This window comes from Rousettus aegyptiacus, unplaced genomic scaffold (assembly GCF_014176215.1).
Source record: "Rousettus aegyptiacus isolate mRouAeg1 unplaced genomic scaffold, mRouAeg1.p scaffold_m13_p_1, whole genome shotgun sequence".
NCBI lineage: Eukaryota > Metazoa > Chordata > Mammalia > Chiroptera > Pteropodidae > Rousettus > Rousettus aegyptiacus.
The window spans coordinates 18142932-18168091 of record NW_023416284.1 but is presented as its reverse complement, the minus strand read 5'-3'; the positions used below and the strand labels follow the sequence as shown (position 1 = coordinate 18168091).

General features: G+C 52.6%; 1 protein-coding gene across 6 annotated transcripts in view; it reads right to left on the bottom strand.

Annotated features, from left to right (window-relative positions):
* Window positions 1-4813: 4813 nt before the first annotated feature.
* The window catches only part of PTPRU (protein tyrosine phosphatase receptor type U), a 77161-nt gene continuing 56814 nt past the window's right edge, over window positions 4814-25160 (bottom strand). For 2 of the 6 annotated variants that reach the window (XM_016132052.2, XM_036231140.1), the window contains 16 exons: window positions 24952-25142; window positions 24187-24262; window positions 23675-23751; window positions 21926-21943; window positions 18235-18271; window positions 17512-17609; window positions 17309-17425; window positions 16424-16578; window positions 14400-14535; window positions 13734-13883; window positions 12191-12364; window positions 10012-10152; window positions 7799-7924; window positions 7508-7665; window positions 6242-6377; window positions 4827-5991 (listed from right to left, as the gene is read on the bottom strand). In XM_016132052.2, coding sequence (XP_015987538.1) covers window positions 5929-5991; window positions 6242-6377; window positions 7508-7665; window positions 7799-7924; window positions 10012-10152; window positions 12191-12364; window positions 13734-13883; window positions 14400-14535; window positions 16424-16578; window positions 17309-17425; window positions 17512-17609; window positions 18235-18271; window positions 21926-21943; window positions 23675-23751; window positions 24187-24262; window positions 24952-25142 — 1853 coding nt within the window. In that variant the 3' untranslated portion in view covers window positions 4827-5928. Of the gene's footprint in view, window positions 5992-6241; window positions 6378-7507; window positions 7720-7798; window positions 7925-10011; window positions 10153-12190; window positions 12365-13733; window positions 13884-14399; window positions 14536-16423; window positions 16579-17308; window positions 17426-17511; window positions 17610-18234; window positions 18272-21925; window positions 21944-23674; window positions 23752-24186; window positions 24263-24951; window positions 25143-25160 lie in introns of all 6 variants that reach the window. The other 4 variants (XM_016132054.2, XM_016132053.2, XM_036231139.1 and 1 more) reach the window with 3 other exon arrangements.

The following is a 25160-nucleotide window of genomic DNA, read 5'->3' as shown; positions in this document are numbered from 1 at the left end:
GGAAATAAAATTCCTGAATAAGCTCCCTCTTCCCACCCCTGGGAGTTAGTAGAAAGGAGTTGAGATGCATTTCATTTTTCTTGAAAAGGCTTTCTCAGTTCCTAGGTACCTGCTGACTCAGGCCACCTCCACCATCTGCAGATTCACCTGAAATTCAAACAATCATTCAACAGCATTTCTGACAAGCCTACTAGGTGCTGAACACTGAGTCTGGCAGGCTGTTTGACTGTGGGCCTGTCTAAGCCTGTCTACAGCTGTCTGTGATGAGCTCAGCTTGAGTGACTGTTGAGAGGGCAGACTGATTCACGAACAAAAAAGACATTGCAAGCAGTTAATGTTCAGGTTCAGATTTTCCAGTGTTTCTGTGACAATTCTAAGAGCAAAGTCTTTGGAGTCATGCGGCGGGGGTTTTAATCCTATCTTGGTTCTTTAAGCAATTCACCTCACCACTCTGAGCCTGTTTCCTTGTATATCAAATGGTTTTGGTAATATGTAATTTTCAGGATTGCTGGGAAGATTATAGACAATGTCTACATTAAATATTATACAGAGAGCTTCCAGGGTAGGTGTTCAGGCCCATCAGACCAAAGCCCAAACCACATCCAAGGTTTCACCAGACTCAGAAAGCAGATGCTTAGGCTAGCAGCCTGGCATCAATAAACCACATCAACCCCATTATCACTGATGTGGTTTTTTTTGTTTATTCTTTTTTTCTTACTACAGTTGACACACAATATTATCTTAGTTTCAGGTGTACAGCATAGTGATTAGACATTTACATAGCTTATGAAGTGATCACCCTGATAAGTCTAATACCCATCTGATGCCATATGTAGTTATTATAATATTATTTACATTCCCTGTGCTGTACTTTACCACCCCACTGTTGTCGCTGATGTTGAACCAATGGTACCCCAACGGAATGGGCTCCCTAAGAGCACCTGGTCCTACCTCCTCACTGGACAGATCAGGAGATTGAGCCCTAAAGAGAGCAGATGTTTGCTCCAGGCCACACAGCACGATGGTGGCCAAGCCAGCACTGAAACCCGACCTCATGGCATCAAGCCATTTGACCATCTGGAAGACTAAAAATAATGTGCTTAAGAGTATGGGCTTTGGAGGAAGACAGGCTGTTTGCATCCTGGCTCTATACTCTTCATTCATTCAACGAATATTCATTGAGTGTCTGGCATGTGCCAGGTGCCATGCTCAGTGCAGGGGACACAAGTGGACCAGAACCTGGCTCTCTCACAGTCCGGTGGGGGAGGCAGTGAACAAAGAATCAATAAATAGCAAGCTGATCATCCACTGTGAGAAGGCAACGAGGGATATACATGGGGTGGGGCCCTGAGAGTGACAGGGACAGTGGGGCAGGGAAGCCACCTCAGGGCAGTCAGGGAGGGCCTCTCAAGGAGGGCCATCTGAGCTGAGACCTAGACGCCAAGAAGGACCAGTCATGTAGAGACCGGTGAAAGGCATCCAAACAAAAAGCCCCACGTGATGAAGAGAAATAAGGCCAGAGTGAGAAAATGAGCGAGCAGGAGGGACACAGTCCAGAGAGGGCAAACACCATGTCAGACAAGGCCTCCAAGGTCATGGTCAGGAGCTCAGCTTTTACTCACAGAAGAGTAGTGGCTAGGTCACTGGAGGGTATGAGCAGGAGAGTGATGCTACCTGGCTTATGTTTTTTTTTTTCAAACAATTTCTTGGGCTGCTGCTGTTTGTAGAATACTTGGTCGCTCTGTAACCTTGGGCAAGTTGCTTACACTCTCTGTGCCTTGATTGCCTTGTCTACGAAGTGGGGATAATAGTACCTACTTCACAGGCTTCACTGGAGGCTGACATGACAACCCACACAGAGCATGAAGCTTTGCTGTTTTACATCGCCACATCCAAAGCGCTCATCCTCCACCAACAGGACATAGCTTGGCCTGAACCTGTAGAAAGCATAGGTCCTCCCAGTCCCATCGGCACAGCACAGCTCCCCACTGCCCTGGGAGCACCACACCCTGTGGGTCTTTCCTTCTCTCATTTCTCAGATGAGGCACTTTAGGCTCACTGAAGGTCAGGACCAGCCTCAGAACCCCCAAGAGGAGGAGGCCCTCAGAGTAAGCCTCAGACACCGGAGTCCCTGTTCTCTCTACTACATGGCAAGGCAGGCTCTGCCTATGCAATGACACCATTATTTCTGCACTGTCCTCAGCCATGGGGGTATGAATTAAGCTCCTATCCATTAGAGGTCAGCCAAGGGAGGTCAGCAGGAGCCCTGTGACAGGGAGCAACCAGAGCCTACTCTCAATTAGAACCTTGCAAATGGCCTTAGCATCCATCAAAGTCATGGCTCCATCTCCTGGGTGCCCAGGATATATAACATGTCCCAATCAGAGGCCAGCAGAGAGGCCGTGAGAAGTAATAATTGCCTTGGCAGGTTCCTACAGCCAGATTTATTATGACATAAAGAAACAAATTTAGCTCCTGGCAGTACCAGGCAGCCAGCCCATGCACGCTTATAGAAATCCTATTTGCCGGGGTGGGTTGGGGGTGGGAGGGGAGCGTCTCGCCTACTCCTGCCAGGTCCATGGCCCTGGGCAGAGCGAGGCTGGACCATTCGTCTTCTTGTGCTCCCACCACTTCGTCCAAGAGGCGACAACCCCTGACACATATCACAGCACTTGAAAATCAGTGCCCAGGCCACAAGTTACCCATTTGGTGTTGCACCAAGGGATCCTCTGGCTTTTGACACCACCCACACCACCCATGGAGCAAGGTGGTTAAAGGCCCAGCCTTTGGAGTCAGCCTAAACACAGGTTCAAATTCAAGTCCGAGTTCTGCCATGTAATGGCTGTGACTTCGGGTTAGTAAACTGCCTCTCTGAGCCTCCAATTCCTCTGTCTAAATGAAGGGGGAATGATTCCCTACTTTAAAGAGCAGTTGTATGGATTAGGTAGGAGATAAAGGGTATAAGCGTCTAACACAGTGATAGGTGCTAAACGAAAGGCAATGGTAACCATCTTTTTCACCCAAGAACTACAATATCATGATATGAGACAGCATTTATGGAGGGACAATTACTGTGCTAGTTTTTTTAAAAACATTTTATCTCTAGAGTTCAGCAACCAATCCTACAAGTAGGTATTATGCTGGTTTTCTAGATTAGGAAACAGGGGGCTTAGGGCACTGAGCAAGGCCACCAACTGGTGGGATGCGGAGCTGGGGGCGGGCTCCTAGCGTGTTCATTCTGGGGCTGGTGCTCCTGCTCATATGCAGCCTACCTCCCCAGCTTCTGTATAAGGCCGCTAGTCCAACAGGCGGGCACAACCACACTCCCTCCTTCTTTCCCTCCTTCATGCCAACGCACCTCAAGCACCAGTTCCAAGACAAGCCCTTTGCTGGGCAATGGACACAAGATAAACAAAGAAACATTTCCTGTCCTGGAGGAACTCCATACCTGACAGGGCAGAGTAAAGCTGTATCCACCCTGCCCAGAACACAGATGTATCAGTTAGCTTTTGCTGCATAACAAATGAACCCAAAACATATTGATTTAAAAGAAACAATTTATTCTCTCTCACAGTTCTGGGGTTTGGTTAGGCAGTTTCTGCTAAACGTAATTATGCAGCAACACTCACCTGACATGTCAGCCATGCTGGAAGTCCCTAGATGGCCTTAGTCACAGGTCTGGACGTTGGTACTTGCTGTTCATGAGTCGCATTGGTTCTTCTCCAGGTGCCTTCACATCTGGTTGGCCAGACAGGCTTCCTCACATGGCAGCGTTCCAAGAGGGCAAGAGCTGCAATGCCCCTTGAGATTTAGGACTCCGAACTCACTTGATGTCACTTCTGCCACATTTTGTCAAAGCAAGTCACACTTTTTTGCTTGGCCAGTATGTGACATACATGTGTGACCCATCAGGTAAGGCTTAGCGGTCAGTTCAGAATGAGTGTGGGTGGGTCAGTCTATGCCCTAGCTAAGTAGGATCGTAACTGTCTAGTAAATTTATTCAGGTTAAAGGATGTTAAATTGTCAAGTCATTAGAATGGGTCATATCCTTTAACTAATGGAGAAACTGAGGCACAGAGTCAGCCAGTGTGTGAAGAGAATCAGTACATCATAGAGCCCATCTTTATATTAAAAATCTGACGCCCCAAAACGAGGAGTGTCTGCCCAAGATAACACAGCAAGTTTGCATGCGACAGAGCCAGCAGTGACTCGGGTCCCTACCAGCCAGCCCACTCTCCCTCCCACTCCACCTCCTGAGGAAGCCTGGGACTGGGAATAGCTGGGTCAGCAGGGGTGTGTCCCATCTCTGCTGTATGTTTGTAAACAGAGCCCTCTCAGCACACCTGGCACTTAATCACTACCTCGTCTGATCCTAATAGCATTGTCCCCATTTTACAGATGGGAAACTGAGGCCCAGGGAGGGATTCTGCCCAAAATCTTCCAGCTGGTGGGACCTATCTGCCTGACACCAAAACCTGAGCCTCCTATGCTGCCCACAAAGGAGCTCAACCCAGATCCAGGCCCCCAAGGCTGGGAGGCAGCTCTGTGGCCCTTGGGGGTCTCAGGAGAAAGCCCATCACCTGAGGAACTGCTTCAGAGGCTTGGGAGGAGGCAGCAATAACCAGAGTCCCTTGGAACCACCTCTGCAAGTGGAAAGACCCTGAGTGATGCTCTGGACCACATCCCATTTTATGGATGGAAAACCTGAGGCCAGACCAGCACCCAGGCCCCTAACTTCTAGTCCAGGGTCTTCCCATTGCACTGGGAGGCTGGGGCAGGTTGGCAGACCCCAGTCAGGCTGGTTGGAAACACACAAGGCCACTCTGTGGCATTCAGAGAGCACGTTTATTTACAAAGCACTTTACAAACATCAGCTTATGCCTCCCCACAGCCCCCTGCGAGGTAGGTCAGTAGTCATATCTACAGTTTACAGATGGGGAAATTGAGGCACGGAATGGGGTGTGGCCTGCCCCATTTTAAAGAGACCTTCCCACCCACCCATCAAAAAAATAATAAACAAAAAAGCATTGATCTTCCAACCCAAAATATACCTTCTTCTTCCAAACTCTAGAGGTTGTGGGCACCTGTGATTTAGTAGTGCCCTCCCCACAGTGGGCAGCCTGACCAGGCACCACAGGGCCCTCAACCCCAGGGGGTGTTGTCCAGCCTTGGTGTCACTGGCCCAGGCTGAGCAGGACCTGGCCAGTGTGGCCTGAAATTTATAGGAAGACAGGCCTGAGGTGACATCCTTCTGCAGAGGCAGGGAAGGGGCCCTATAAAGGACAGGTTAGGGATGAGCAGATCCTGGTTCAGGGAAGCTCAGAGCACACGTCAGGGAAGAAGTGGAAAGGGTCGTGAGCAAAATATCCTGGGGGCTGCAGGGGGCAGCGGGTGGAGGAGGGGGCTGCAGTTCCCCCTGGGGAGACCCAGTCTGATGTGCCCACTAGTAAATGAGGGCACAGCCCAGTCCCCCCAGGACCCTCAGGGGCTAGGCCAGATGGGATTCTAGATGTGAAGCCCTAACGCACTCTCCACCCACACTGAGTGGAACCTTGGCCTGGTACACACCCCACCAAGGGCTGGGAGACAGTCAAGGAGCTTGGGCCTAAGTCCCCCAGAGCAGGCAGTTCTGAGTCCCTGTCGCTCTGCCAGGCAGTGCCAGGACCCTCAGCACAGGTCTGCAGGACCCGATACAAGCGGGCTGGGCTGCAGTGTTGCTAAGCTCCTCCTTGGGCCCCAGCCTGCCCGTGGTACACGATGAAAGGCCCTGCCCGCAGTGGAAGGCGGCACCAAGTGGCCTACTGCCCGCTCCGGTGTTTTCCCCGTGGGGCTGTGGCTGAGCAGCGTTGGCGCAGATCTTCCTCATCAGTCCAGGATGGTGGGCCTGGCCCTGAGTACACCGTGGATGCTCCAGGCCAGGGGCCCCCGCTATCTTGACTCTAGCCCCTCCAGGTACTCCAGGGCCATATCATAGCAAAAGTGGTACTGATCCTGGGGAGAGGAAGAGGAGGAATCACAAGCCTGACCCTCTCTAGTACTGAGGAAGAGAGGGCAAGTACGAGATCTGGCCCATCTTTGGGGAGAAGGGAGTACTTGGGGGAAATGTTTTGGCATTACGGGACTAGAACCCAAGTCCCAATTGTGGGTGCCAGATAAGGAGGGAGAGTGGGTGCTGAGGGGCCTGGCTGGGCATGGACCAGGAAGTTGGAAGTGGCTGGGCACAGGGGACATGGCCCCTCACCAGAGTCTCCACCATATTGGGTTTGTAGTTCCTAAGTGTTTTGGCAGCAAAGAAAACATCCACCAGGTTGTGGCAGCGGATCATCTCCAGGACCGTGGCGCAGGCGCAGAAGGTGCCGCTGCGGCCGCCCCCGTTTCTAAGCAAGAGACACACAAGGTTTGGGACAGGGCTTGGGGGTGAGGGGCGGAACTCAAACGGAAAGGGCAGGGCCAGGGTCTTAGAGCCCCGAGGTGAGGGGAGGGGCCAGGGAACCCAGAGGGAGGGGCCAGGGAACCCAGAGGGAGGGGCCAGGGAACTCAGAAGGAAGGGCCGAGGAACCCAGAGGGAGGGTAACTGGAGAGCAGCAGCACAAGGTTAAGGGAGTGGAATCAGACGCTAAGACTGACAGCCAAAGCTGAAGCTATCTAGAAGACAGTGCCTTCAGGAGAAACAGCAGATTCGGAGGGAAAGAAGGCAAGACACACTCCAAGAGAAAGACAGTGAGACAGATAATAATAGAGCGGGGCAGCAGGGCAACAAGCAAAAGCTGGAGATCAGATGCAGAACGAACACTGAGTACACAGGTCACCCCCAGCAACACAGACACGGGTGTACACGCACACACTCCAAGTCAAACTGCAGCCTCTCACACAGACACCCCCTGTCCCCAGTCCCTCTCCCTCCTCTGTTCCCTGTAACTCAGGTGTAAGGTACCTCTTGGAAGATGAAGGATGGTCTAGGCCCTTGGCTCCCTTCCCCAGCAATCTCTCCCACCAGAACTGAAAGTCCCCAGGAGCCAGGCGCTGCCCGACTCAGCTCCCTACCCCTGCATCCAGCCCGCCCAGCCCGGCACTAGGAAGGGATAGTAAGTGCTGAAAGCATGAAAAAGTGGGGGACAAAGGAATGACTGCACTCAGACATGAGTGAATAAATGAGTTATGAATGGGGCATGTGAACGAATGAAGGAATGAATGAATGAAAAGTTATATGTGAGCAATCGTGAACAAAGACCGGAAATCCACTGGCTTAAAAAGTGTACTACCTTATCAATGGGGTAAACAATTATGACGGGACTCTAATTAAATCGGCAAAGTCAAACATCACACAAGAGGGTACTGGGTAGTTCAAGGTTGAGTCTACACTCTGAAAACTGACTGGGTTCCTACAGGAAGGGCAGGGTCAGGCCATCTGGGAGCTCAGGAGCTTCGGTGCCAGTCTTTGGACCTTTGCCCCTGACCCCAGGGCTCCCCAGCCCCTCCTCCCGCCCACGGCAGGACCCGCACTCACAGGCAGTGCACGACGGTGCGCCCGTCCCCGCTCTCTGCCTGCCACTTGTCCACCTCGGCCAGCAGGTGCAGGAAGGCCTTCTTGGAGTCAGGTGTGTCCCGGTACGCAGACCAGCGCAGGAACTGGAAGTGCCGCACCAGCAGGTGGCCCTCCTGCAGCTGGGGGCGCGGGCAGCCAGCCAGGGGGACGTGAGTGCCAGCGCTATAAGGCCCCTAGTGACCTCGAGAAGGTCATTACAGGCCACCCAAGCCGCCACCCAGATTCTCACCCCAGGGCTCCCAGATCACTCACTCGAGAGATGTTCTGCACCCGGAAGACACGGGCCACCAAGTCTTCATCCGCAGTGCCCGACACGAACTCCACCTCCATGTGGCCGTACTGCTGTCGGCCGGGCTCCGGCCAGTACTGCAGGCACGGCTGGGGGCCGGAGAGGACAGCTGAGCAAAGCCGGCTGGGCGGCTGCTGCTCACACCCACCCTGGACCTCCACACTCGCTCTAGGGCTGCCGTGCACTGTGGCCCACCCGCCCACTCCACATACACCTTCCCAGTGCCCCCCACTCTCCACCACTCACTCATCGGACTGCAGCATGCGCCTGTCCTAGTGCTCTGCACTGACACTCAGGTCACCTGAGACAAACTTCGCAGTGGGTACACTGACACTTACTGCCACGCCGCTATGCAGCTACACCTAACACACTCACGCACGAGCACACACGCCTCCACGAGGCTGCCTTCTTCCAGGGACAGACCGCTCCACCCATCTCAGCATCCCCAACCCCTGGTCTTTCTCACTACTTCTGCCCTCCAACATCAGCTCACAGAGGTGGGGTGTCCCTGATGCTGTGACACAGCTCAACACCAGCCCCAGGACCACTGCATGGAGTCAAGATCGTAAATGTGCCCCCTCCAGGCTGTAGAGGAGGCCCATACATGCACAGGTCCTCTGGGCTGGTCGGTCCCAGGCCCCAGCTTCTAGTCTCAACTCTTCCTTTCTCTGGGCCCCAGTTTCTCCAACTATGAAATGGCACCCAGACTCCTCCCAGACAATACCATGCTCCATCTGCTCCCCTCTCTGACCACACCCAAGGAGAGGCCACCACCTTCCTCTTTCTGCCTGGGATCCTGGCAACTCCATGCACTCAGGCTGCTTCCTCTCCATGATCACTCGTCCCCATCTCTTCACCTGCTTAACTCCACCCTTCCTACACATCTCAGCTCAGATATTACCTTCTCCAGGAAGCCCTCCCTGATACATTATCCCTCAGGCTCCTGTGTCCCTATGCCAGTTTCATGCTAACCCTTTCCCTCTGCTGTCACTGTTGTTTTGTGCCTGGACAGTGAGACCTGGGAGGGGCTGTGTGCTCTCCCTGTGTGTTCTCCCACTGCCCATTACAGGGAGTGGCCTGTAGTAAAAGGTGGCTGAATGAATGAGCAAATGAGTGACCTATGAATGATATGTGTGAGCCTCCTTCTGGGTCCCTCCCCTCCGCAAGAACAAGGGCAAGTCCTTGCCAGATGGTATCTCTCTACATCTCTGCCAAGAGGCTAGAGCCCATTGCCTTGCAGTCCTTTATATCGAGTGTCTGACTCATAAAGAGCCCAGGTAACAAGTCTTCTCTAGATAGTCATTAAGAGGTTGTCATACTCATTCTATAGCAAATCCTCCCAATCTCCTGGGACAGAGGGGACTGGGATGGAGGGGACTCAGAGATCTAGGGGATATGGTCATTGCAGGGCTGAAAGGGTGAGCATCTGCACCACCCAGGAGCTCCGGCTTTGGGAGCCCCAAAAGGAAATAGAGCAGACCTTCTAGCTGAAGTCACTGAACCAGCGTCTAGACCAGTCTAAGAAGTGACTGTCACCCTCATCACCTTCATCCCTGCCATACAGCTTGTGCTGATGTGCTAGACACAGTGCAGTGCTAAGCATCCTACATACATCTGGCATGATCCTGACAGTAACCCCACGAGAGAACAGGTGCTGTGATAGTTGCGATTTCACAGAGAAGGAAACTGAGGCTCAAAGGGGTCAATTAACTTATCCTAGATCAAACGATCAGGAAGTAAGGAGGCTTGAACTATACTCTGCCTCAAAAACCCCCATAATGGGGAGTTTAGCTGAGTGACTGAAAAAGCAGGGGCTCTGGAAGGAGGCAGCCCAGAGTAGGGGGGACAGCTCTGCCACTTCCCAGCCATGACCTTGGAGAAGGTGCTTCGCCTCTCTGGGTCTTAATTTTCTCACCTGAACCTCTAAGTACAAAGCAGAGCCCCGGCATACAGCAGGTACTCACTAAAGAGCAGCTATTGTTCTCCAATCTGACAACCTCATTTTACAGACGAGGAAACCGAGGCTCTGGGAGGGAGCATGATCCATCTAAGGTCACTCAACAAAAAGGTGGCAGAGCTGGGATCCCAGCCCCGACTTTCAGGACGTGCCCTTGAACACGCAGAGGCCCTGGGCAGCAGGCAGCCCAGCCCGACCGTCGGCCAGCGGGGCCCTCACCCAGGCGGAGTTGGACTGGTGCAGCTGGTTGAGCATGACGATGGAGGTGCACCCGTAGTCGTAGACCAGCCGCCAGAAGTCCGGCGTGGTGCTCTGCAGCGGGTGCAGCGTCACGATGAAGGCTGCGCTCCGTGTGTAGCTCTGTGGTGGAATCGGGACTCAGTGGGGCCCCGACACGGCCCGAGTCTCTGCCACAGGAGCGGCTGCCTCTGCTGGCCCATGTCAGAGGCTGGCCAGGACAGAGGCCTGAGTTGATGAGGTGAGCCCTCAGGCCTCTAGGGCCCGAGCCCATGGCTCCCAGGAACTAAACAGCAAAAGATTCTCAAATATATGGCAATGGGAGCTTGGGCCTGGTAGGCAGAGGCTAGCCGAGCTTGCTCCCTGCCTTTGCACCTACTATTCCTGTAGCCTAGAATGAATTTCCCAAGAGTCGACCTAGCTTTCTCCCTCACTTCTGTCTGGTCTTTGCTTAAATGTCACCTCCTCAAAGAGGCCTTCTACCTCCTCATCAAAAATAGCCACACTCATAGGTCCCCAAAACCCATATTAAATACTTCTGCCTGTTTTTTTTTTTATATAAATTTCTGGCATCTGACATTCCTTTGTATATTTGTTTAATGGCTGTCTTAACCCCTTCCCTAAATGCAAGGTTCAAAAAGGAGAGATCTCAGGATGTGGCCTGTCCCCATGGCCCATTCCCACCCAGGGTCAGGGATCCCAACATGACCCTCCCCAGCTCAGAGATCATCAGGACCCTCTGACAGCTTCCTGTCCACCCCCGTAGTGTGCAGATGAGCACACTGAGGCCACAAGTGGGCCAGGAGGAAGGTCCCAGATTCCTAAGTTCCCATGGAAAACTCTCCTGCACCCATGCCACCTCTGCAGGACCCTGGCCCCCCTGAGCACACCTACACTCACACATTCCACCAGAATGGGTGACAGTGACTGGTGGGCCCCTCTCCCATGGCTCCCTTTGGTGGCTGAGGCTGCTCACGCCCTTGCCTTCGGCTCATGCCAGGAGGCCCCGGGGAAGCAAATGTGGTGGCTTTCTCCCCTTAGAGAAACCCCACTGTCCCCTGCGCTGTCCTGCAAAGGTGCTCTGGCCAGGAACCAGGCCAAGAAAGGCACAGCTCCCTCACACCTGCTGAGGGGGAACCTCCCTCTCCACGTCTCTCATCTCCACGTGGAGAGACGTCCAGTGGTCGACACACCTGGCATTGACCGACCTTCATGCGCTCCTCCCGTGGAGAGTTTGGGACAAGGACTGCACATGCTCAGCTCGGCCCCTTCCTCTCTTTTTCCAGGCCCGCCTGTCCTCAGAAAGTGTGCATTCAACTGCTCCTGCCCCTGCCACGCATTAAGGCCTGTCCCTGATGGGGAGGGGACGGCCTGTACAGCCGTGTGCAGGACAAGCCTGCCTAAGGAGCAAAGGAGTAGCCAGTCCACTGAGCCATGTATTGGAAGTCACATTCTGCAGTTTTATCAGTTTTCTTTAAAAGGTAACATTTTGATCTCCAGCTTGTCTGTCTTCTACACCCATCTCTCAACTGGCGCCAATTTGGGAAAGGGATGGGGTGACTCTTTCTGGCTCAGATGGCGGCATCTTGCGAGTTATTCGTTGGGCCCTAAACCCCCTGCTCTGCTTTCAACACCCAGTGAAGGAGGTGGAGCCCCCTGACCTGGGAGCAGGAGAACAGGCTTCTAAATGGTTCCTGAACCCTCAGACCACGGCCAAGGTGGAACCAGGGAATGAGTCACTGTTCTAGGCCATGACCTAGAGCAGGCTCCAGCTCAATCACCCTAAGATGAGCTCCCCTCACTCCAGACATCTGGTCTCAAGTCCTGACCCAAAACCCTCCCCGACTCCCCAGCCTAAACCCTCGAACCACTCCTCTTGCCACAGGCTCTGCTGGGCCCAATGCTGCTGACAGCCCTCCACCTGCATTCTACCACCCGGACCCCTACTCAGGCCCACAGTAATACCTGAGGAGGAACACTGGCTTCGATGCCCTGAATGGAAGTTCTCTGGGGACAGGGAGGTCACCCCATGGGCCTGGTCCCCAGAAAGAGCAGAGGGTCCCCCGACTGGAGCCCTCAGCTGTGCTCCCTGGCTCCTGGACCTCCCCAAATGCTGCCGAGTCGGGGAGTCCCAGCGCCCAGCCCACGCCCGAGCCCTCACGTCAGTCAGGGCCGCGTTGATGTAGTTGTTGGGGTCCCCGTCAGTGGAGATGAGGAAGGGCAGGCAGCGGTCGGGCGGCAGGACGTCCATGCTGCGGTTCTTGTCTCGGTTCCGGGGCAGCAGGGCGATGCTGCACTCCTCCACGTCCAGCGGCGGCGTGACCGAGTTCAGCGTCTACAAGGGGCAGCGGAGGAACGGGGGCCACGTCAGCGCTTTCTGGGCCTCGTCACCGCCCCGGGACGGAAACTGGGCCAGGTCACTAACCCTAGTAACAGATGGAGATACCCAGGTCCAGAGAGAGGTGGAGAGAGCAGGGAGCCAGGCCCCCGTCTCCAGGCCACGCGGCGCCGGGACAGGGCTCTGGAGACTGGAATCTGCCTCCTGGCCACACGTTTATCCTTAGACAAGCTACTGTATCTCTCGGCCTCCTTTTTCCTCCACCGTAAAATGGGATATTAATATGCCTACCCCAGGGGTCGTTAGGAGAATGAAGTAAGGTAACGTCAAGCACCCGGCACTGAGCTTGGCACATGCAGGCCCTGAGACCCCATGTCTTCTACAAAGTGGGCTCCAGGGACCTGGCATAGGTAGTCATTTTCCTTGATCACGACCCTCTCTGAAGAGAACTCAAGTCCGAAACACCTGGCACTATAGCAAGCCAGGGACTCTGGACTCCTCCCCACCTTGTCTTCATGCCTCATGCTTCCTGACTCACGGGGTCTCAGTTTCATTCTCTTGTCCTTAGAGATCTCTAACAGGAACCCCCAGTCTCTCACAATCCCCAGAGCCCAACATCATTCTCCAGGAATCACAGGCAGCATTTTCTATGTCATCACTCTGTGCCAGCTCTAGAGCAGAAGGCACCCAACATGTACACCCAGGTGAACAGGGACCCTAGAGTGGAGAAGACATCTGGGGTCTCTGCCTGCCTAGTGACCACACTCTGGACCACTGGAAAAATACCCTTTTCCAGTCTTCTGACAGAAAAGATGACACAAGCCCAGCACTGCTAGGGTCCAGGTTGTGATTCTGAGAATGAAGTCAAAAACGAAAGAGAGCAGAACTAAAAATATAGAGAGACTATGTCTTGGCACCGTCATTTGAGCCCCTGGGTCCAGCCATTACTGAAGCTGTACCATCCTCAGACTTTTTACAATAACCATTAGGCTGGATTTTGTTACTTGCAACCAAAAAAATCCTGATGACTATAAACACTGCAAGGGAAATATTACTTATACTTCTTTTCTAGATGAGAAAACTGAGGCTTGGAGAGACATAGTGAGGCCACTCACAGCTCTTAATTAGGTAAGCCAGGATCTGAACCAAGGTTTATCAGACTTCAAAGCGTGGGCTCCTAACCACTTTGATGCCTTGTTTCCTCCACTGTCTCTAAGTCCTTTCTAGTAGCCCAATTCTGTTTCTCTAGCTAGGCTCTCACCAACTCCTACAGCACTGAGGACCTCCAATATACACATATACTCACTGACTTACGAACGGTACCCACACACCTACACACACCTACACACACACACACACACCTCACCTGAAATTCTTCCCGCAGCTGAGAGGAATTACTCTGAGGGTCAATGCGGATCATCTCCTTATAGGTGGCCTTGAATTCACTGACAGGGATGGTGGTCTCCCCACACAGGCAGGCCTCCAGGATTGCATCATGGATGAAGATATACTGCTCCTGGAACAGGAGGTGAGAATATAAGGAATTAGGAAGGGCCTGGAAGATAGAGGTCTTAGGGGTGGTGGCAGGGGGAAGCAAAGTCAAGGTTGAGGCAGGGCTGCTCTGAAGTGGAGTCAAGCCACATGCAACTACCGGTTGGCCCCAACCCTACTTGAAACATCCTTCGTGAGTACGTTTATCTCCTATTTCATTCCTATAACAACCCTATAGAGACTCTGACAGTGAGGGGACAGCCTAGGGTGCCACATCTAGTAAAGATACAAACCCAGGTCTGTCCTGACTGCAGAACCTATGACCTTGGCCTGCTATTTGACTTCACCCAGCGGAACAGAGCAAAGCTAAGTTTGGAAGATCCTGAGGGGCTGGCAGGCCAAGTTCAGAATGGGAAAAGAACAAGAGGGAATCTTAGGAAGGGAAAGAGCCTCAGGACGCCCTTCTGACACTAGCTTTGAGCTCCTGCATGGGGAACCCGAGTCCTGGAGGGAGGAGCAGAGAAAGGGATGCATCCCCTACCTCGGTCTGGATCATGTTGACCCGCCGGGAGCAGAGGGTCTTCACACAGTTGTAAATGTCCACGACGCCCTCACACTCGGCCATGTCCAGCATCACATCCAGAACGATGTAGCAACCTGTGCGGCCAGTGCCCGCACTGGGGAGAGAGCGGCACAGGCCAGGTCAGGGCCTCGGGGCAGGAGCAGGGGACCAGGAAAGAAGAGAACAGTGGCCCTGGGGCACCTGGCCATGTATACGCCACGCAGGGGAGGGAGACACATAGACACCCCCTCCCCAGGCAGGAGAGGAGGGAAAGGGCAGGGAGAACGCAGAGGTGAAGCTTAGCAACTTCAGCTGCGGTGGAAGGATAAAGGTGACGCTCAGAAATTAATCCAAGACTGTTCTTCCTACTGATTTACCCTCGAATCTCCTGCACATCCTTCAAAGCCCCACTCACTTGTACCCACTCACAATTCTTCCAGCAGATGGCATTCTCCCAGAGCGATTTGGGCAGGCTTTTATTGAAACGGCCTTCCTGCTATTTGTACATGATTGTCTCCCTAACCCAACTGGGAGCTCGTCAAGGGCTGGGCTGTGTCGGATCCGTCTCTGGGATCTTTGTACTCAGCACCAGATGGAGCAGAGTTGAGGGCAGGGGGAACGGACGATGGTACCAAGATCTCAAGCTTGAAAATGGTGGTATCAAAGTGTTGGTGAGGACGTACAGCACCTGGGTACCCCATAAACCGTGGCAGGGGCTTAAATTAGTACAACCAATTTGGAAAACTGTTTGGCACTATCTACTAAAGCTGAATGTGTGCACGGAAAGCAATTCCACTCCTATGTATATAACCCACCGAAAAGAGTGTGTACGTTGGCCAAAGACATGCAATAGAATGTCCTGAGCAGCACTATTCATATGGCTCAAAACTAGAAACCATCCAAATGCCTATCAAGAGCAGAAGAGATCAACATATTGTGGCTTATTTGTCCAGTGGAATATGATACAAAATGGATGGATCCTACAAACATAAGCTGAGAAAAAAAAGTCAGACACCAAAGAGCACCTGCTCTATGATTCGATTTACACGAAATTCAAAAACATGCAACATGATCCTGTGGTTTAGAAGTCAGGATAGTGATCGCTCTGGGAGGGACAAGGGGGGCCTCTGGGTGCTGTTAATGTTATGTTTCTTGATCTGTGTAGTGCAGGTTATTTCACAGTGTATTTGATTTGTGAAAATTCATAAAGTTATATATACATTTATTCTTTGTATATTTTGCTTTAAGTATATTAATCATCGATGAAGTTTTATTCTTAAAAAAACCCAGTATCTTAAAGAGGCCTAAAGAAATCAAAGAGAAGCTAGTTTGGGGGTGGCAGGGCAGGGAGGGGAATGAGTCTGCTTTGTGGAATTTGGGGAGCTATTAAGAAGCCAAGTAGAGGAGCCAGGACAAGACAGAGGCCAAGGACTTGTAGGCCGAGGAGACCTGCCGAAACCACAGGGTCAGAGGGGAAACTCTCCAGGGGCAGAGTTGGGGCAGGGACAGGCCAGGGCACTGGGGCCCCACTTAAGAGACAAGAGGAAGATGTGGAGCCAGGGAGGAAGCAAAGCAGAGAAAGGGCAACTGAGGTCATAGGACCCAACCAAGGCAGGAGTCAGAAAAGGAAGGAGTGAAGGTCAAAGCCACAGAGGGTGTGAAGGCCAAGGGGTAAGGAAAGACCCTGAGTTTGAAGAAGAGGCAAAGTCTCTCCCAGCACCTGGGCCAAACCTCGCACACAGGTGTGTGGTGTACACCTGCTGAACTCGATACTGCCCAGTGCTGCTAACCCCAACCTCTCCGTGTCTCCAGCACCCCCTCGCCATCCAGTCCAAGGGCCTCCTCATGGGGTTGCCAACCTCAGAGCCAAAGCTCAAAGGGTAAAGGATCCTTGGGGGTCATTCTCTCCTATCCTCCATCTCTAAGTAGGATGAACCCAAGCCCAGTCTCCTATAGGGACCTTGAACCAACCCGGCTCGTGGCCTCTTTCTCCAGAGCCCCACCTGCAGTGGATGACAATGGGCCCAGCATCAGGTGGAGTGGAGGCCTTCACGCGCCGGATGAAGGCCAGCAGCCCTGTGGCATGGTAGGGGACGCCGTGCTCCGGCCACGCCGTGAAGTGGAACTGGCGGACCTCGTGCCGGGCCGAGTAGCCTCTCTGGAGAGATAACAGTAACCACAGTCAGTCACTGCTGGCTTCTGTTAGACACTTGCTGTGTGCCAGGCACTCTGGTGAGCATCCCACAGCAGGATCTCAATTAATCTCAATAATAAACTTATGAGTGGGTGTTAATGTCTCCTCAAACAAGCAAGAAAGCTAGGGTCCACTGAGAAACCCCTTGTCCATGGTTAGTTATGTGAGACTTGGGCCAGGGCCTGCCTGATGCCTGTATCTGTGCTATAAAACACCTACCTCTGCCACCAAGGTGCTGTTAACCCTAGGAGATCATTTTGACTCTCTGGTCTTAGACTAATGGAGATACTAACTTTCCTCTGAGGATCTTACATAGGATCAAATGGAATCATGGACCAGAAGACTTGGCCAATCACTGGCCCTGTGGCCTTGCATGAGTGACATAACCACAGAGCCTCACTTGCCTTATCTGTAAGATGGGGTTAATAGTAAATGTCTAATCCCATAGAGCTTTCCAGGGCTGACACAGTATGTGTAATAGGGTCAGCGCAGTGTCCAGCAAAGACTATCTTCATTGTCTTCAGTGACTCAACGTCCCGCTGGAGTCACCAGCAAAGCTGGTTACCTTCCTGTCCTCCCAATGCTCCCAGCGGTGATCCGAGCAGCAGCCTTGCTGTGGGGGCAGCAGTGCCCTCCTCTCCCCTCCTGCTCCTGGGCTGGCACCTCCAGAGGGACCAGGTGACGGGAGACTCACCCGCTCCAAGGCAAATGTGCGCACGACATATTCGGCTAGAGTCTCCGTCTTCACCAGTGTGATCTTGATGTCCCCGTACATGTCCGAGTCCTCTGGCCAGTACCGTGAGCATTTTACCTGGAGTCCCCAAGGAGCAGGCTCAGTGGGCTCTTTGCTGCCCCCCTTAGCCTACCAGGCCCCCCTCACCGCACAGCCCCGCTTACCCTGCCCACCTCCACCAGCTTGGTAATCATGACAATGCTGGAACAGTGCTCCTGCCACACCAAGCGCCAGAAGTCGTAGACCATCTCAGGCTTCGGCCCTGGGGGCCCAGAGGGTGCTTGTCCCTGAGGCAAGGTCTCCACCCAGGGTCAACACCCCTGCCACCCAGCACTACCATCCCAACCCAGGAAGCTTCTGAACCCCAATGGAGACTTCATGCACACCCCCCACAAACTGCCAACTTATGCCAGGAAGGGCCTGGCTAGAGACCTCGGTCATCCTTAGTGGAACCCAGGAGGCAGAGCTGGAAATGCCATGACAGAAGTCTCCAGTTAAGACAAACAAATAGACAGTCAGGGAGAAAAGACACAGCCAGGGGGAACCCAGGTGGCCACCAAACAGAAAGACACAATCCACAGCCATGAGGACTGAGCGTGGCTAGCCTCTCTGCATGCACATCAGAGCCAGACAGGTGGACAGGGAGCTACAGCTAGAATGGGCCTATCAGAGAGACACAAGCACAAGGAGGGGCAGAGACTGACAGCCAGGTTCCAGAAGACCCAGCCAGAGTGAGGCTTGCTCAGTCAGACAGACAGACAGACAGACAGACAGAGACAGAAGAGAGACAGGAAGTCAAGCAGCTGGGCGGGGAAGGCAGAAAGGTGGCAGACGGCATTCAGCGAACTAGGGGTACATGGGAGCACATGGGCAGAGGTGTCAGGTACCTTGAGTGGCTATGAAGTGGTTTGACCTGTGGTAACCCTGGAACAGGAGAAGAGGGCATAGTGAGACCCCAAGGAGCAGCCCCTCGCTCGCTCAGGCCTCCTCTGCCCTCTTCTCCCAGAAGCAGCGTACCCCCACCCCGAGAACTGCCTACCCTCTTCCCCAGGACCTCCTAACCAGGTGAGCCTCTCCTCCCAGTCCCCGAGCAAGAAGGGCAAACAGGTGGGACACCAGTGTCTTGGGTCTAAACCCATCTTTGCTGTGTGATGCCAGGGAGGACATGACTTTTTTATAGGCCTAGAGGGTTTCTCCATCCATAAATTGGGAACGATCATCCACAATCTGCTCACAACCCAGTTGTTGTTTGGAGACAAATAAAGTCCAAGGTGACCCTGCTCTGTCCCCAAAGCCCCAGAGGCCGTAAGCAACCCCAGACCCTAGGCTGGGTCTCATCCGCTATCCCAGCCCCATCCGGAGCAACCAGAATGGGCAGTGCCTCCTCCCCATGACCTGTCGCCCAGAGCTTGGGGGCCCAGATGAAGGCTTCAGGCTGGGAGCAAATGAGCACATGGGTTACTTGTGATTCTTAGATAAGCGTTTTTAAGTCCCTAAAATCAATAATAAAAATAATAAATTTTGAGACCCTGTATGGCCACGTACTGTGCTAAGCACTTTACCTACATTATCTCCCACAGAATAGAGGCCAAGAGCTACTTCATCCTCCATCCCAAGAGCCCTCAGACTGAGAAGAAAAGCTGGCCAGACCCCACTCCCACCTCAGGGCCACAGCCACCCTTAAGGTCCTGTGCACACATGATACCCAGGGCATCATGAAGGCAACACGAATTACAGGTAAAAAGTGCTGCAGGGCTGGTACAGGAGAAAAGCACCAAGCTCAGCCACTAGCCTCAAGTTCACAGTCTCTACACAGCTCCCTTAACGCCTCCAGCCCCAAGGAGCCCTGGAGTCAGACTGCCAGGGTTCAAAGCCAGGCTCTACCGAGCTTCTGCTAACTGTGTGCCCTTAGGCAAATCCCTTTACTTCTCTAGCCTCAATTTTCACACCTATAAAATGGGAATAATTGCGGTATTTACCTCCTCGAGCTGTTGTGATATAAGTCAAGGGTTTGGCACTGTGGCAAGCACAGTGTCTGTACTTAGTAAATGGTAGCTATTATTATGATTACTACTTCAAAGATCAAAGAGTATCCCTGAAGATCCAGTGTGGCTGTCAAGAATTCCTGGGGCAGAAGGTATTTTACTATAGAGGTTAAGGATCTTAGCCTTGGAGTCAAGTTAATCTGGGTTCCTGTCACAGCCTGTCAAGTAGTAACTGTGTGACTCTAGGTACTCAGAGGGTGCTTCTCAGCCTCTAATACGCACACATATCTCCTGGGGATGCAGTTAAAAGACAGATTCAGATGCAGAAGGTCTGGGGTGAGGCCTGGGACTGTGCATTTCCAACCAGCTCCCAGGTGGTTCCAATGTTGGGCCTCAAAACATTCTTGGAGTTGCCAGGCTCTCAGCCTCTCTCTCTAAGCCTCTGTTCTCCTCTGCGTATGAGGATAATAGTGAGACATATACCTCAGAAAGTCTGCTGTATACCTACATCTCATCCCTGTAAAAAAATAATCAAAACACTTTCAAAGATACCAATAAAGAAAAGCCTCCCAGACTCACTCAGCCCTCACTACTGGAACTTCTCCAAGTCTAATTCCCTACTGCTGTCCCCCTAGCCATTGCCTCTGCTTCAAGTCCTCAACAGAGCTGCTAGGCAACTGGAGTCAGAAGTGAGAGAGCCCAGCACAGGTGCTGCCAGTGCTCCCCCCCCTCCACCCCTAGAGCTGCTCAAGCTGGGGACAGGCTACTCCACCTAAAACGCATTTGCCTGAGAACGCCACATGAGCGCAAGAGTCTCTTCTGATTCATCCGTCTCTGTCCCTCCGGGGCCCAGCACAGTGCTAACACCCATATGCTATCAGCAGATATGCTTTTAAACAGATAACCTTCACTACCTGCATATTAATTTTTAATTGCACATCCGCGTTATTGTGCAATTATATTACATAGAGGACAGCGAAGTGGAAAGTTTAAAATGATCAGATTTAAAGGAAGACAACACCCACTTTAAGGAGCAGCATTAGAGAGCCCTGGTCCTCACACTCCAGAGCACCAGCATGTCCTAGGGAGCCTGCTCATGGGGCAGACACCTGGCCTTCCATGCAGCCAAGTGGGTGGAGCTAGAGGACTGACCACTTGCATGGCGGGCGTGACCCCCAGGGCATTCTGATGCTCCCCAAAAGGGAGAGAACCACAGTCTAGCGTTAGAGTTGAGGGCTCAGGCTAGGTTTGAGACCCAGCTCCATGCAGCCTTGAGCAAGTCATTTAACTTTTCTAAGCCTCAGTTTTCTCATCTGCCAAATGCGGGTCCCTAGCTCAGAGAGCGCGGTAAAGATGATGCGATGTGCCTAAGGTACAGGCACAGAGCGGGTGTTCAGCCAATAACACTCTTGGTAACTAGCATTTGACGCCAAATTAAGCCCAGGCTTCTTAGGGCATTTCTTAAGAGCCTGACAACAATGGACTGAATGGGTAGCGCTGCATGGAAACTGGGGTGTAAAGAAGTATAATGATCCATCTTCATCACCTCTCAATGAGGGCGCTAGGGCTGAATGTAGCCACTGCACTTCATGGGCCTAATAGTCCATTTAAATTTGGGAACCTTATAAACCAACTGCTTGAGAGCACTCAGAATAAGGGGGATGTCTAGGGGGCACGTCTGGGGCAACCGGCCACCTCTGGCAGATGCAGCTGCAGGAACCTTTCACTTCGTAGGTTAGGCATCTCTGTGTTGCCTGATAGTCTGACAATGAACTATTTTTATAATCATAAAAAAGCAAGAAGTATATTTCTAAAAGAAAAGGGAAGACAAAATACAAAATGTATCCATAAAATACCAAACAATCCCATCAGACATCAAATATTATGAAAAATTTTATATATATATATTATATATATATATTCAAATCAAATCAGAGAATCACCAGATAATCTGGGGTTTTTAAAATATTTTTTTAAGGCCCAAGGATGATACAGTTTTTTAATAGAATACCCAAAATGCTCCCCAAAATAAAACATTCAAATTAGGGCTAAATTGAGGACAAAGTGGTTGGGGTTGAGTTTCAAACAAACTGATCACGAAGGGATTTGAACACCTAGGAAAAGGTTTTAAGAGGACCGACCGGGGCTGTCCTCACTTCATTGAATATCCTGACCCGCACGTGGCAGAGACAGACACCCAGGGCAGCTCCCCCCACCCACCCGCACCACCTGGGGGCCCAGCAGAAGGTGTGGCTAGTGAGGGATGGGGACAAAGGTGACAGAGGTGGTGGCTGGTGCAGAATGGGGTCTGGGGAAGCACCCCAACACTGCTGCCCATCTCAAGGCAGTGGAGGATGTTGGGGAACTGCTTACAACGGGGATAGTGTCGAACCTTCACCCCTGGGCGGCCCCTGGCCAGGCTGCCGAAATGAACGGTTGGTGTTGGGCACACAAGAGAAGGGGAAGGGGGACAGAAACAGAGAGAGAGAGAGAGAGAGAGAGACAGCCAGAGACTGAGAGAGAGTCTGAGATACAGCTGGTCAGACAGACAAGAGGAGGAAGAGGAGGAGGGGAACGGGAGAGAGATACTTACTTCACGGTTTATCCGAATCTTAATGATTCCAGTGAGGGAACAGTACAAAGCAAAAGAGACAGATATTAGGCCAGAGGCAGATGGAAGTGGACGGAGCACAGGAGTGGCCAGAATGGGCGATGCGAGCAGGGGAGGCAGAGCAGAGACGGGTGGACAGGGCTGGGCCGAGGAGTGGGGAGTGGCATGTCCCTGCTGAGGCCCAGGGAGAAGCTGGCTGGGACCTTGAGGAGACCAAGGAAAGGCCCCAAAGCTGTCACCAAAGCTGCTTGAGTCTGAGAGGGCTGGGCCTGGCCCGTACCTCAGCCAGGGGAGATGGGAGGTGGGGGAGAAGGCAAGGAATTCTGGGAAAATGGGGCAGCGTGTCTAGCCCCAAGGAGGAGGTGAGGTAGAGGGACAAAAGAAGGTCATCTCCAGAATCCCCAGCTACCCCAGCTCCCAGATATGCGCCTTCCTCCTCCTACACACCTCAGGCCTTTGCTCAGGCTACTCCCTGCCTGAGGCATCCTTTCCTTTCCTCTCCAGCCACCCTATGTCAGCTTAAGCCCTCCTCTCCCCATGCAGCCTGCCACAGCTAACCCTGGTCCTACCGTTAACTTGCTGCATGACACCGGGCAAATCATTCCTCTTTTCTGGCCTGTGCTTTCCCATCTCATCTGAAATTATTCTGCTTGTACATTTGTTCATATGTCTCCCCAACTACAATTTATATGTTCAGGGAATGCAGGGACTGTGTCTGTCATATTCTCTGCTGTATCCCTGGTGCCTAGTCCAATGCCTGGCACATCGTGGGTACTCAAAATATATCTGATAATGAATAATGATTCGCTCCCAAACCTGGCTTGCTGCAGTGTGAAGGAGTCTGACCAGGGTCTTGTCGCACCCTCATCTTCACTTGGGGAGCAGACTCATCACCCCTTTTTCACATCCCAGCCTAGGCCTCCTGGCTGCCTGCCCTGTTGCTGGCCCCTCCTTCTGGCCCAGCCAGATCTAGCTGCTGCCATGATTGACAGGAGAGCTTCATGGTCATCAGCAAAGGCTTTAGAGACACAGGCTGAGATCTGAGTCCCTTTCTGAGCACTCACTAGCTGCACAACCTAGGATAAGTAGCTTCACCTGGAAACTGAGCCCCAGTTTCCTCACCCATAAGTGAGGTTATGATGCTAACTACTCCATTGGGTGGTTGTAGAGTTCATATAAAATTAAATATTTGGTATAAAGTGCTTAGCACAGTGCTTGGCACACAGTACATGTTGCATACAAATGAGTTATTATTCTTAAAGTACTACTCTGATCATGGTCAAAAATGCTTTTAACAACTCCCTGGTGCCCCTAGGAAAAAGCCCAATCTCCTTATTCTGCCTTTAGAGCCCTTCGCAATCCAGCCCTTGCCTACCTTAAGCCTCACTGCGTCATGGAATCCCGCCTCCAAGCCCCTTGGCCCCTCATGGAGAGGGGACCCTTTCTCACCACTAGGCCTAGCTGTCTGTCCTCTTCCCTTCATTCTGCCTCACTAAAGGCCCCCCATCTCTCAGGCTAATCCTAGAAGTCTGCAGGACACTTTCTTGATGGCTGCTGCTCCCTCGGTCCTCTCTTCCTCTGAGCTCCCAGCACTGACTCTAGGAGGTGAGGGTGCTCAGAACCCAGCCATCTGAACCCCCAATTTTCTCCTGGCGGGTTTCTGCCCTGCCTGCACAGTGAGCCTGGAGCGGGCAGGGCCAGGTCAGCAGAGGTGAAGGGCGAGGCACTCACGTCTATGTAGTTGGCATTAATGTAGTCGGCATCCGGGTCTCCCAGCATCGGGTGCAGCTTCACTCGGTGCCGATCATCTGCAAACACAGAGTGGGTGGGCAGGGGCCGAAATGGGGAGCCCAGAGCCAGGCCAGTGAAGGAAGGCTTCTTGGAGGCCAGACATGCAGGCAGGCAGGGAAGCCTGGGACCGACCAGTAAGCTTTAGGGACCAGGGAGGGCAGGACAGACCACTGGTTAGACTCTGGGCTGTGGTATCAAGAAGGCCTAAGGTCGTGTGCTGCTCAGGCAAGTATTAGCTGTGTGACCTCGAGCCTCAGTTTCCTTATCTGTAAAGTGGGGTTATATTATGTTCCACTTTACCAGATTATTGAGAGGAGTAAGTGAGATAATGGGTGTAATGCTCAGCATACAGCTGGGCATGTGGCAGACAGTAAATGGCTCACTCTGGCTGGTCCCCTTCCTGTTCCCTCCCACCCACTGCCCCAGACCCGAGGCCCTTCCCCAGAACTCACAAGTAGGCAGGGGCTCCTGCCGGCCACCTTTGGCCTTATCTTTCTTCTTCGTGGCGTCCCAGCCTTCAAAGAAGCTCTGCCAGAAGGAAAAATGGAAGTCAGTGGGAGAGAGAAACCCCTCCAATCATAACACCTGTATCCCCTCAACAGGATGCAGGTGGGACCCTGATAAGGGCCAGGTTCGGGGCTAAGCCTGGAGTCTGAGAAAAGTCACCATAATTCCCTTTATCAGCTTGGTTCAAAACCAAGCAGTGTCAGGGGAGAAAAAGGAGAAAAGAGGGGAAAAGAACAGAATTCAGAGACACTTTAGAATGAGAACGAGGTTTAGGTTAAATCTAGGTTTGTGTTAGGAAGAATTAAGATTAGAATAAGGGTGGTGTCCATATGGAGGTAGGATGGGATTCAAGTCAGATTTCAAACAGACCTTAGGATGAGAGTCAGGGTCAAAGTCAGACTGGGGGTTAGGTTAGAGGTCAGGGTCAGTGTTCATTTACATTGGGGAGAGGACAGGGGAATGATCAGGGTCCAGATGGAGATTGAGATAAGATTCGAGGTTAGATTTCAAGTAAGGGTAAGGATAAGAGTGAGAAACCAGGTCAATCTGAGATTAGGATCAAGGTAAAGGTCAAAACAATTAGGTTAAGTTGGGAACTAGCAGAGCAAGGGTCCATCAGGGCTGGATTGAAGGTCGGCAGGGTCTGAGCCCACAGTGAGGAACCAGGCGAGGCCCTGGCGAGGGCTCCTGGCTGGACTGGGGCCCTGCACCTCGTACTCCTGCTTGAAGCCGTAGCCCTCGGCCGTCTTCATCTGGTTGATATGCTGCAGGAGATCGGCCACACGCACTGCAGGATGCAGCTGCCCTGTGTGATATGGGGAGCCCTTCCGGCCGCACGGACGCCGCGGTGAGCCCCCCAGAAGACTGCTGGCCTCAGTGACCCCACCGCCACGCTGATCCCCTGCAGTTAGAGAAAGGG